General features: G+C 43.9%; 1 protein-coding gene across 5 annotated transcripts in view; it reads left to right on the forward strand.

The window, feature by feature from the left end:
- LOC129494345 (uncharacterized) overlaps positions 1 to 9,685 on the forward strand; it is a 173,032-nt gene extending 163,347 nt beyond the window's left edge. For all 5 annotated transcript variants that reach the window (XM_055301204.1, XM_055301203.1, XM_055301205.1 and 2 more), the window contains one exon: positions 9,286 to 9,685. In XM_055301204.1, coding sequence (XP_055157179.1) covers positions 9,286 to 9,670 — 385 coding nt within the window. In that variant the 3' untranslated portion in view covers positions 9,671 to 9,685. The remainder of the gene's footprint in view (positions 1 to 9,285) is intronic.
- The last annotated feature ends 3,835 nt before the right edge of the window (positions 9,686 to 13,520 follow it).

Here is a 13,520-nt window from a genome sequence, read left to right on the forward strand (position 1 = left end):
ATAACTGGCCTATATTCTTGAAAAATATCAATGTCATAAAAGGTAAGGACGGTTCCAGGTTAAAGCATGACAACTAAATGTCATATGTGAACCTGGATCAGCTCCTGCCCCAGACAAAAAAGAAGTTTCCTTCTTCTTTTCCTTCTCCCACTTCCCCTTGTCTTCCTCCTTCTTCCCCTCCTCCTCCTCCTTGTTTTTAAGCAAAGCACTTTTTAGAGATAGCTGGTAAACTTGGAATTTTATCTATTAGATTAGAATAAAATGTATTCCTTTTCCTGAGTGTGCTAACTGTACTATTGTTATGGTAGAGGCTTTCCTTGTTTTTAGGAAATACACACTGAGCTGTGTATTTGGGAGGGAAGGTGCACAACCTACTCTCCAGTAGTTCAGAAGTAATCTGAGTTAATGCTAAAGCCCATGTGGCAAAGTGTTACAAATGGATGACTCTGTATAAAAGATATGCAGGCATCCTTTGTACCGTCCTTGCAAACTTTTCCTTAAGTTATGAAAGTATTTCAAGACGAAAAAGTTTTTAAAATTGCCTGGGGATTGATGCAATAAATGTCATATCCATACAAGGTCATGTGTGGCAGCGATCAAAAATAATGAAAAGAAATATATTTATCGATGTGAAAACAAGTTCCTGACTTAGAATTGATTGAAGAGAGCAAGTTGCAGTACTTTCTTGGTTTTATTCAGAATAAAACAAAAATCTCCTTTTCTGAAGAACAGTCTGGAAAGATGTGTACCAAAATGTCAGTGCTGGTCATTGCTGAGTTAGGAAATAAAGTGTAATTTAAATGTTCCTCTTTAGGTTGATCTCTGTTTTCTCTTCTTTCTACACTGCACATGCATTAATTGTGCCACAAAATTAATTAGTAAATATTGTAAAGAAACAAAGGATACAAAAAGCTTTGAAGCCATGCACAGGCGTGGACTGATGGGGGGCCCTCTGAGCTGGGGTATTTGCCTTCTTCAGTCACCTCTTTTCCTGGTAGAAGCTTGACATTCTACCAATTTCCAACATCACCCTGTGGTGATCTAAAGAAGAAAACCCTGTATCCCCCATCCTCTGTCTCCTGTGGCTCTGCCTTCTTAAGATAGAGCCCTCAGAGAGTCATTCTGGTGTATTTGGTATTCTAGGTTGCTCTTTGTGTGCTCTTTGTGTATTCTTTGTGTTTCCTGCCACCCGGTGGATTTAAGGTAGGTTTTTTTCAGCTGCTTGTGCTCCCAGTGTCCCTAACTAATGGCGAGATGCTGTATTTTAGGGATGTCCCTGAGTGTTGTGCGTAGGGGAAATGTCACCCACCTCCTTCTCTTGCGTTCCCACCTGCTCTCAGCAGGCGCAAGAATGATCACTACATCCCTGGCCTGCTGAATTTGAGGGCTTGGAAGATGGAACAATCTCGCTTTTCAGAGATGCCTTCTTTGAAATCTCTCACTCTAATTTTGCTGCAGCTCCTGCAAAGACAAAAAGCACGACAGTTATGATATCGTTAGTGTGTAGGTTAAAAGTTTCTCTCTCCCCTCGTCTGTCTTGCAGAGCCATCTCTAATGGTTGATTCAGCTTCTGGATGTCCCAGAAAATCGGATCATCGTCTACCACATTTACCCTTTAAGACTATGTTTTCCTGTTAATTGAGCATAATGTCACGGTCTTCTTATTTTTATTCAAAATGTTTTAATGAATTTGTTCCACTTCCTTCATTTTCTTGTCTTGAGTTCTTCATCAGCCCCTTTAACGTTCAGTTTCTGAACACAGATTTGGAGATTTTTGCTTATTATATATTGTACCTCTTGAGACATGTTGGATTTTCTTGTCATTTTGATACTGATTTACCAGAATGAACTTCCTGCGAGAACACTGTTGCGAAGAAATTGTTCTGCTCTGACAGCAGATGATTGTCATTAGTTTTGCTCAGTTTGGGGACCCGGTGCATACGCTGTGGAAATTGCAGTGGTGATGATCTGCAGTCCACTGGGTCTGGGCATTTTCTTAATGTGAGCTACCGCCAGCTCATTACATCAGCTTCTTATGTTTGGAGATAGGCAACCTGGTTTAAAAATATCATTTTCATTATTTATTTTTATATTGCCAAGTGACAAGATAAGCACAGCATGGAGTAAAGACTTGCTTAGATATTTGTTCAGTATCATGTCTTCCTGGACCTTAGTTCTAAGGACTCTTTCTTGTTGTTTTTTTCTTGATCTCATTTGTCCTTTAAAATAAAGCCAATATGTGCTAAAACTAACTGAAGGAAAAACTCAGGATTCCTCAGGTCATGCTTGTTCAAAATATCCTTTCATCCCTTTGGGAAATAAAACAGCTTAAAAGTTTGCAAATGAATTTATTTGCATGGTCACTTCCTTTAGGTTTGGAATAATATTCTTGAAGTACTTGGAAACCCTAGACCTAAAATTATACTCTACTAGAAAGTGGGAAAATAGCCCCAAAGACTAGAAGGTAGTTGGAGGAGGCCCCACTTTTGCTATAGGTGCTGTTACTATCAAACACTGACCTTTGTGAGACGTGGAAGCCAATCAGCCGAGAAGGCACAGATTTTGGTCCTTCAAACCCTTCCCTGAATGTCTCTGGAGCCACAGCTTTTCATCCCACCGCTGCCACCTGGCCCAGTTCTCATCATCCCCTTGTCTCCTCACTGGTGCCTCTACATCCACTCTGGCCTCCCGCAGCCTGTTCCCTAAAGGGCTGTGCTTGAAATGCAAATGTGATCATGACTCGGCTTCCCTCTAAAGCTCCACATGGCTCCTCATTCTGTTCGGGCTAAAATCCAGTTTGTGCATGATTGGGCCCAACCTTCCTCTCCCACGTCATCCACCACCATTCTCCGCTCCAGCCCTGTGGTCCTGCCACAGGGCCTCACTGGCCTCCCTTCGGTCCCTTAGAAGCTCTGTGCTCCCACCTGCCTCGATCTGGGGCGGGGGGGAGGGCTCCTTCATTACAGCATCTCACACGGCCCTATCTCTCTCCTGCTGAACAAACCTTCAGTTTGTTTCCACATATTCATTATTGTCTCTCTTTGATTAAGCTCCACTTGAGAAGAGAACCGATCACTGCCATGGTGCCAGCACCAAACCCAGAGATGTGGTTAAGTCAGAAAAACTCAAGATGTGGTCTAGATTGATTTGCCGGTTTCCATCGAAGAGAATTAACTCCACAGTTGGGTGTGCTTACACCATTGCCACAGACAGACCAGGCAAGACTTTGTGCCTCTTGAGTAAATTCCTGTCTGTTATAACAATGCAGCAAACATTAGTTCAGTTCTATAGTATTTACTATGCAAGTTACATTGGCTCAAACTTATTCTGACTCAGTTGCAGGACCCATCCTCTCTTCCCATTCATTTGGCTCTTCCTCGAAGTTTCTGAAGTGTGGCAGCCGCCAAGCCTCATCCAGCCTCTGCTCTTCCTTTGCTGTTGTCCGCTGTCCTAAAACCACCAGAAGGAACAATCCAGAGGCCTTTCTCCACAGCCCCCCTGGGAGATCACCAGCGTTCACACACTGGCTGGTTACCCGGGTCCTTACACATGGAGGCTTCCCAAAGTAAGGGAAAAGTTTGGCCCAAAGACGAATGTAAGTCTCCACCCCTAGAGGCCAAAACTTCACAAAGGTTCAAAAACTAAACAAGCAGCAATAACAACAAAAAACTTTAAGTTTTAGAAATCAGCCAAGACATATAAAATACACATCACCTTATTTAATTTACACAAAAGTCCAGGACTGTGTTATTATCTCTGTTTTAGAGATGAGAAAACACTGAGGCTCTGGGGACATTGACTCACCAACACAGCGCCAGGGCCACAATTAAACCCAGATCTAACCACGTTTGCTCTTAACCAGTGCAGGCTGCCGTCGGTGGGAATGGCTGACATTGCATACGATTAATTTCAATGAGCTCTGTTGTCCAGAATCATCCTGTAAAGGCAAAATCATCCAATAGGCTTGACTGAAGATAAAGTATTTATAGCAAGACACACACTGCATTCCTACGTGTTAGTTTTATCATCTTAATCTCTTAACTTCAGACATGCTCACATGTAAAGTATGTTCCCCCAAGTCTCTATTTCTCCTTGTAACATATAACCTACTAACACCACCTGGGCAGGGGCCTCCTTGTGCAGACTCCCCAGAGCTGATATCCCTTTCAGCTGCCTGTGTGATGCTCTTTGAGGACTTGGCATGGCCCTAAGGTCATGCTGCCAAGCTTGTGCTTATTCTTAGTTTCAGGAGGGTGGGATAGACTTGTTGCCAGAATCCTGCTCTGGCATTCCAGGTAACTGACCACAAGCTAAAGCCAGTTCTGCTATTTATAGTGAATGACAAAAATAGCCTCATCCTTTTGAAAGGTGCGCCGGTGCCATATGCCCGCTGGCCTCCTACCATCTGAAAGATGCTTCTCTCCAGACCTCAGATGGCAGCAGGGCTTCTGATACAGACCCAGAAGCACCATGGTGCACACATCTGCTCCAGGGGCACCCAGAGCATGGGGAGACACCAGTGTGGGGCTTTGGCACGGGGGTCAAGCTAGAACCTAGTTATGGACTCAAGGAATGAGGCAGGAGCTTAGGAAGAGGGGAATGAGGTGACGCCGACTCCAGTTGTCGGAGTTGGGTAGAGTCAGTGTAGGAACATGAGCATCGCTTACCTCTTCCTGAGCCATGACCCATCCACAGACCCATTGGTCCCAGCCTTGGGCTGGGAGTCAGTCTGGGTGTGAAAGGTTAACGGACCCAGCTGAAAGGGCTAGAGTGAGAGTAGAGTGTAGGTGGACCATGTTCCTTCCTAGCTGCACGTAGGTGAGCAGCTTACTTTGTCTCTCTGAGCTGTTTCCTTATCCAAAGTGGTTGGCCTAGAGAAGCCACGGCTGTGCCAGGTGTGTGCCTCAGAATCCCCTGGAAGCTTGTCAAAATCAGGGTGCCCAGACCCTTGCAGACTGATTTGGGAGGTCCAGGGGGATACTGGGAATCTGGTTGTTTCCTAGGTTCCCTAGGAGATTGTGATCCACACCAGTGTTGGTGAGCCCTGTACTAGATGAACACAAGGGGTCTTCCCAAACATCCCTGTGTTCTAAAGTTTACCCAGTTGGTGATAAGAAAGCACAGATGGTAGGCATCTGCCTCACACAGTGATTGGGTGGCATCGGAATCAGACACTTTATCAGTCACTTGCTGCACCCCAAGAAATAGCCAACTGGGAGCTTACCCAAAGCCAGTTTTTCATGTGAGTTCACACCCTTCTCCAGTCTCTCCTGGGCAACCCCTCCCGCTCATGGCTTAATTACCATCTCTCCCAGAGGTCACAAACTGGGGGCCACAAAGACAAACCTAGGCTAGCCACACACAAGTTTTATTTAGTCTGCCCAGTATTTTTTAAAGCCTATTTCATGTAGGGTCAGACTGGGTATTTACTTTCTGGCTCACCACGAGCCCACCACACCCGAGTGTGACACACACATCCAGCTTCAATCCTTTACATTACCTGCCTAGACCCCAATTTTAGATTTAATGCAGTGTCTTTACTCCTGTGTCCAGCACCGACCTCTCTCTGAGCATTGGGCCCATATACCCACAGGTCTCTTGGGGACAGAATCCAGTTGTGTATTTAATGGAAGACCTGGCACATTGGACAGGGCAGGGTAAACATTAGTGATATTATTATCCTTACTGTGCACCTCCTCTTGTCTTGTGGGCACCTCAGTTTATCCTAGTGTTCAAAACAGAGCCCAGGACTTTCCTCACCTTCACCCCCGGTCTCTCCACGTTCCCTCTTTCCACAAATGAAATCACCAGAAAGCAGGCCCTTCATCTAGGGCCCTTTTGGGCCCTTTTGTCTCCTTCAGTCTGACTTGACATCAGACCTTGTGCAAAATCTCTTTTGGTTCCATTCCATTTTCTCTGACTCACTGTCACTATCCTAGCCCATGCCACTACTGCCTTTGCCAGGACTGTGGTAGTTGCTGGATTATTCTCCTGGGGACATTATTGTTTCTAACCCATTGCTCAGTTCAAAGCCACAATGCTCATTAAACAAACTTGATCTTGCCTCAGCCTTGCATACAGCCCATTTACTGGCTTTCTGTTGGCCCAGGATAGATTCCCAACAAGATGCTCCCCGGTCTGGCTCCTGCCTTCTCCCCAGCCTCCTCTGGCAGTCTGTGTTCCAGTCATCTGGGACTTGTGTTATCCCTGGGATGTGCCCTACTATCTCTGGCTGCTGGGCCATTACATATGCTGTTCCTCCTCCTGTAGGACTCTTCCCCTTACTATTCATTTCAATAGCTGTGACATTTTCTTTATGTTCCACTTAGCTCTTACTTCCTCAGAAAGTCTTCCCTGATACCCAAGATCGAGTCAGGCCTCCTGCTACAAGCTTGCAGAGCCCCTGTGCCTTCCCTGGCATAGCATTCATCACATGGCAACATGATGGCATGCTCTCTAGACCAAGAAAGGCTACACGAGGGCAGGAATAGTCACTCTCTAGGTTGTTCCTTGCTCTCTCTTCTATGTCTAGCACATGTATGGAACAAAGTAGTGCACGAAGTGTCCTAAAAAAAAGGAGAGAAAACAATGAAGGGAAGCATGGAAGAGGAACCAGAAAGGAAGGCAACTAGCCACTCCTTCTTTCCAAAGGGAGGACAAGAGCGCACACATTGCACCCCAACCTCAATCTCCTAAAATTGAGAATTTACGAGAGCAGGAATTCTCTTACTCAGTGCTGTGCCCTCAGTATCTCACAAAGAGTAAGTGTGCTGTGGAGGTCATTCTAAGAACGTCTTGACCTAGATTATAACCCATAACGTAACCAGTCAGAGAACTACTATTTTTTTGTAACACACCTTGAGCAATGACTTAACTCTTCAGAGTATGTACATGTATATAAAGTCTGATAAAAATTCAAATCTTTAAAAAAAAAAAAGAAAGAAAAGAAACAATAGATAAATTTCACACCAAGTACCCTGTTGTTACCACCAGGGAAATCAGATTGGATTATGAATTTGCCAGTAGGAGGTCTATTGTCCAAACACAATAACACTGACTTGCAACACTTAAGGAAAATGTAATCCTTAAAGGCATAGAACTTAACATGCAGTTCATCTGCTGGACTAAAATGGAGATTTGGGCTAGAAGCAGAATGGAGGAGAAAGTGGGAACTTTGACCCTTGAGAGCCTGAAGTTTGGGCCTAAGCCACTACTTACTGTGCACTTGCCTTTGGGAGATTGATTCAACCTCTCCTCTTGACTTTTTTCCCTGTAAAATAGAGAAAATGAGACCTGCCTTGCAGGGTTGTTTGGAAGATTAAATATAAAATGTAAAGCACCTGGCACAACCCTGGCGACCAGGTGCCCATAGATGAGACTGTTGCAAGTACCTCTGCATTTCAGTTATTTAAGGGTACAATGGTTCGGCTCAGAGATACAAGGAGCTCATGAAATACTCCTCTCCCTGTGGGAAGAGGCATTATTTCTTTACTGTCAGTGTCCTAAAAGAATGGGAAAACCAGTGGCAGAGAAACAGGAAAGCAATAGGAACAAAGAAGCATGGGAATGAAAATGCAAGAATTGGATTCTCACTAGATCTTGGAGTCAAGGCTTTTCTTTCCTTGTTTCCCTTCTCCCTCTCCGGTATTCCTGGGGAAGCCTCCTAAGTGAGGGTAGCCAGGGGCGGGACCTAATGGACAGAAGGAGTTTTGCTTTTCTAGGCTACTCATCACTCCAGTGCTTTTTTATTTTTTTATTTTTAAATTTATTTTTTTTAATTTATTCATGAAAGAGAGGCACACAGAGAGAGGCAGAGACATAGACAAGGGGAGAAGCAGGTTCCCTGTAGGGAGCCCGATGCAGGACTCAATCACAGGACCCCAGGACCACGACCTGAGCTCAAGGCAGATTCTCAACCACTGAGCCACCCAGGCATCCTACTCCGGTGGTTTTTTTAAAAATAAAATTCGTATTCAGACATTTTTAAAAATAACTTTTTTTTTCTTATTTCAAAAGCAAATCGTGTTCATTCTGGAAAATTCATACAAGCAAAAAGAAGAAAAAAGTTAGCCAAAAACTCCACTGCTAGATGACTACTGAAAACGTTTTTTAGAGTCTATCCTTTCAAATTTCAAAATGTTTTCTAGGCAATAAGTACATCAATCAACATGTCTTATATGACACATGAGATCAGATGGTACATACCATTCTGTAACCTGATTTTTCTCACTGAACAGCTTTCCTTTTTTTTTTAAGATTTTATTTATTTATTCACGAGAGACACACAGAGAGAGGCAGAGACACAGGCAGAGGGAGAAGCAGGCTCCATGCAGGGAGCCTGACGTGGGACTCGATCCCGGGTCTCCAGGATCACACCCTGGGCCTAAGGCAGGTGCTCAACCACTGAGCCACCCAGGTGTCCCTCTGAACAGTTTTCGATGTCAGCAAAGGAACATTATCTAATGTCACCATGGGCGACATCGGCAGGTGCCTGGGGTGGCTGGCCGCAGGTATTTGCCGTGCCCTCCCTGGGTGCAGACTGGTGGCTTTTCTGTGAACAGTGATTCACTGAACGACTTGGTAGTCAAACCTTTCTGCAGCCCCTGATTGTTCCCTTACAATGAATTCCCACATTCATAGTTTATTTTCTCAAGAAAAGAAAACAGTAAGGCAGTGCATTGAAAATGTTTAGGTCGTAAGTGGGTCTTACAGGTAGCAGTGGTGGGGAGACTGTCATTCAGCATTATGCTTTTATTTCTGATCCTGTTCAACTTCCAAATTTATCTCAAGGCAACCTCATTTCTAGTCAACTGACTTAAAAAATAAATAAGACACAGCCACTGTCCTTTAAAGAAATGATAATCTAATAGCACAGATAAGAGACACGGTAAACATCTGTATAAGTGAGTTTTCTCTCTCAATTTGATGCCAAAGTTCCTTAGCTATTCGCAATAAGAAGAAGGATAAGATGGAATTGATAATACTAATAATAGCCCATGTTTGATGAGCGCTTATATATCTAGAAACTGTTCGTGTAGGACAATGCTCACTGTGTTAAGTGACGTGCGTCACTGATTTCTACTGCTAGCCCCTGGGGTAGGTGTTATGGTTATGAACATTCTGTTGTATAAATTGTGATACAAAGTAGTGAAATAATTTGCCCAGGTAACTCAGCTAGTGAATGGTGGCCCTCTGAGGCTAGAGCCCTTTACTCTGAAACATATTCTTGGGCTGGGAGAGAAGGTCACAGGAGCCTGGAATAAGCATTGTCATTCAACCTTCCAGATACTGCGGCCTGAAAACCAGCTTGCTGACATCTCCCATGGTAGGGTTCATGGTGACCAATCAGTGTACCTTCCACAAACCCATCGGCTTTCCTCAGGTCCCAGTGGCTGCTTTGGCTGTGGAGAAAATGGGTCACTCCAGCGTGCATTACCGCCTGGCTCTGTTCCCACCTAAGGCCACCAAGGAGCTGCCTTCTGTCAATCATTGGGACCTCAGTGATGGCTTTTTCTTTGGCCACCCCAAGCTGGCCCATTTTGAATCTCTAGCCTGTGCCACTGGGTCTTCAGTCCATGTCTTTGTAAATCCAGCCACCAGCAAACCAATGGGCCTTCCAGAAGACTTCAGGAAGGGCCTTCTGAGGCTAATGAGTGCAGCTTCTGTGTGAATCATCCGTGAAGTTTGCTCATCAGAAAATAAAATTCTGCTTATCTTCTAAAATGCTTTCTTTAGATTTCCTTGGCATACCTTTTAACCCTCAAAATGACTGTCAGTTCCTTAAAAGTTTTTGTAAACAGTCATCTGGTTCCACTGATCAAGCGTCTGTTTGTGTACGGCCAGAGGCAGAGTGCTTTACACAGTCTCCCCCAGACACCCGGTGGGGCAGGTAGTACTCTTATGGCCTTTTTCAGAAGAGGAAAAGGAGGTTTGCAGAGTCGAAACAATCGGCCCAGAGTCCTCCAGCTGGGGAGTCCATCTGATTCTCAGTCTCCCGGGTGTGCTCTCTTGCGTGCACCTTTATGGATAATATCCTGGCAGCACGGCCACACACGTCCCTGGGTTGGGATCACCACCCATCTGATAGGACTGGTTAAATCTGCTCAGCTTCTTACTGGTAATAACGATGCGACCTCTATTTTTTTTTTTTTAAAGATGAGAGCATAAAAAAAAAACAACGACAACAACAATACCTTTCTTTCATGTATTTAAAACAAGCAACCCTCTGACAGTTTTCTGATCCACTTCGCTTACTCACTCCTGCCATGGACAGAAACCTAAAAGTAAGCACAAATAAGTAGTGTCTGCAGCTGAACCGTGTAAGGACCCTGCTTGGCATACTAATAAAAATGGTTACCTTTTGCTGAGCACTGGCTTTGTCAAGTACTTTCTGGGCATTTCCTTGATCAATCCCCATTCCTCTTCTCGGAGGTAGGGATTACTGTGACCATTTTTCAGATGAGATCGCAGAGGTTTTAAAGTGAACTTGCTAGAGTAGGAGAAGGAGTTCTAGTCTAAACTTTGCCTGAATCCGGAGAAAGGGAGAACCACAAACTGACTCTCTGAGCCTCAGTTTCCACCTCTGAAAACAAGACCCCATGTGACCTTTTTCAGTTGGGGCCCTGGATGGTTTTTTGTTTTGTTTTGTTTTGTTTTTGAAATTGCAGAGAGCTCTTTTGATCTGCTTTTGAATTAAGTTCTGAATCCCTGCTGCATACACACAGGGCTTTGGGAATGTTGTCACCACGATAAAAAAACAACAACAACAACAACAAAAAAAAACAGTGCTGAGTGCGATTCCTTTGACATTTAATGCAGTCTGTTTCCTCCAGTAGTAGATCCATCTTGCATAGAACATTTTGCACAAGAAGGGAAGACTATGAACCAGCAGCCAGTATCCATAGGCATGGCCTGCCTGAGGGCTCCCACTTGACCTGCTCAGAAAGGGCCTTAAGAAAAACTCCTGAGGTCAAACTCTCCCTCTTTGCAGATGACATAATACTCTATATAGAAAACCCAAAAGACTCCACCCCAAGATTGCTAGAACTCATACAGCAATTCGGCAGTGTGGCAGGATGCAAAATCAATGCCCAGAAATCAGTGGCATTTCTATATACTAACAATGAAACTGAAGAAAGGGAAATTAAGGAGTCAATCCTATTTACAATTGCACCCAAAAGCATAAGATACCTAGGAATAAACCTAACCAAAGAGGTAAAGGATCTATACCCTAAAAAGTACAGAACACTTCTGAAAGAAATTGAGGAAGACACAAAGAGATGGAAAAATATTCCATGCTCATGGATTGGAAGAATTAATATTGTGCAAATGTCAATGTTACCCAGGGCAATTTATACACTTAATGCAATCCCTATCAAAATACCATGGACTTTCTTCAGAGAGTTGGAACAAATCATCTTAAGATTTGTGTGGAATCAGAAAAGACCCCGAATAGCCAGGGGAATATTAAAAAAGAAAACCAGAGCCGGGGGCATCACAATTTCAGATTTCAGGTTGTACTACAAAGCTATGGTCATCAAGACAGTGTGGTACTGGCACAAAAAAAGACACATAGATCAATGGAACAGAATAGAGAACCCAGAAATGGGCCCTCAACTCTATGATCAACTAATATTCGACAAAGCAGGAAAGACTATCCACTGGAAAAAAGACAGTCTCTTCAGTAAATGGTGCTGGGAAAATTGGACATCCACATGCAGAAGAATGAAACTAGACCATTCTCTTACACCAGACACAAAGATAAACTAAAAATGGATGAAAGATCTAAATGTGAGACAAGAATCCATCCAAATCCTAGAGGAGAACACAAGCAACACCCCTTTTTGAACTTGGCCACAGCAACTTCTTGCAAGATACATCTATGATGGGAAGGGAAACAAAAGCAAAAATGAACTATTGGGACTTCATCAAGATAAAAAGCTTCTGCACAGCAAAAGAAACAGTCAACAAAACTAAAGGACAAACTACAGAATGGGAGAAGATATTTGCTAATGACGTATCAGATAAAGGACTAGTATCCAAGATCTATAAAGAACTTATTAAACTCAACAGCAAAGAAACAAACAATCCAGTCATGAAATGGGCAAAAGACATGAAGAGAAATCTCACAGAGGAAGACATAGACATGGCCAACATGCACATGAGAAAATGCTCTGCATCTCTTGCCATCAGGGAAATACAAATCCAAACCACAATGAGATACCACCTCACACCAGTGAGAATGGGGAAAATTAACAAGGCAGGAAACCACAAATGTTGGAGAGGATGTGGAGAAAAGGGAACCCTCTTACACTGTTGGTGGGAATGTGAACTGGTGCAGCCACTCTGGAAAACTGTGTGGAGTTTCCTCAAAGAGTTAAAAATAGATCTGCCCTACGACCCAGCATTGCACTGCTGGGGATTTGCCCCAAAGATTCAGATGCAATGAAACACTGGGACACCTGCACCCCGATGTTTCTAGCAGCCATGTCCACAATAGCCAAACTGTGGAAGGAGCCTCGGTGTCCATCGAAAGATGAATGGATGAAGGAGATGTGGTCTATGTATACAATGGAATATTCCTCAGCCATTAGAAACGATGAATACCCACCATTTGCTTCGACGTGGATGGAACTGGAGGGTATTATGCTGAGTGAAGTAAGTCAATCGGAGAAGGACAAACATTATATGGTCTCATTCATTTGGGGAATATAAAAAATAGTGAAAGGGAATAAAGGGGAAAGGAGAGAAAATGAGTGGGAAATATCAGAAAGGGAGATAGAACATGAGAGACTCCTAACTCTGGGAAACGAACAAGGGGTGGTGGAAGGGGAGGTGGGCGGGGGGTAGGGGTGCCTGGGTGATGAACACTTAGGGGGGCACTTGATGGGATGAGCACTGGGTGATATGCTATATGTTGGCAAATTGAACTCCAATAAAAAATAATTAAAAAAAGAAAAAAATCTTTTCTGCGTGTGTCACTTTTCAGTCCTTGTGGTTCTTGCATGTGCATTGTGTCATGCGTATTTGTGACTACTCTGAGGGCTGAGTATTATTATTATTGTCCACGTTACAATAGGGATTCAGGAGGAAGGTGACCTATTGAGTTGTTTGTTTACCTACAAAACTTCTGTAGCAGAGCGAAAACTCAATCCAGCCAGGCCTTTGGACCCATCTTTCCATGCCACCAACTCTGCATCTCATCCCAATGGTCCTGAATTTTCAAATTTCACCATGCATGATCACCAGTGTTTAAAATGGCAGCAATATTAACAGTGGATTCGCCAAAAGGCTCTTTAATTGGGGGCAACATAGTGGGGTAATTATGAGGGTGGGGGTCCCCCATCAGATGAACCTGATTTGTATCCTGGCCCTGCCATTTCTAATTAGGAGGATGCTATTTGACGTTGGGCATTGTTGGGGGTGCAAACACATTTGCTTGCCTATGTTTGATGCTCACACCCCCCAACCATAGCTGTTGTGGACGGGACTCTGTTGCTTTAGACCCCTGAGATGGTGGA

The sequence above is a fragment of the Nyctereutes procyonoides genome, unplaced genomic scaffold (assembly GCF_905146905.1).
Source record: "Nyctereutes procyonoides isolate TBG_1078 unplaced genomic scaffold, NYPRO_anot_genome, whole genome shotgun sequence".
Lineage (NCBI taxonomy): Eukaryota > Metazoa > Chordata > Mammalia > Carnivora > Canidae > Nyctereutes > Nyctereutes procyonoides.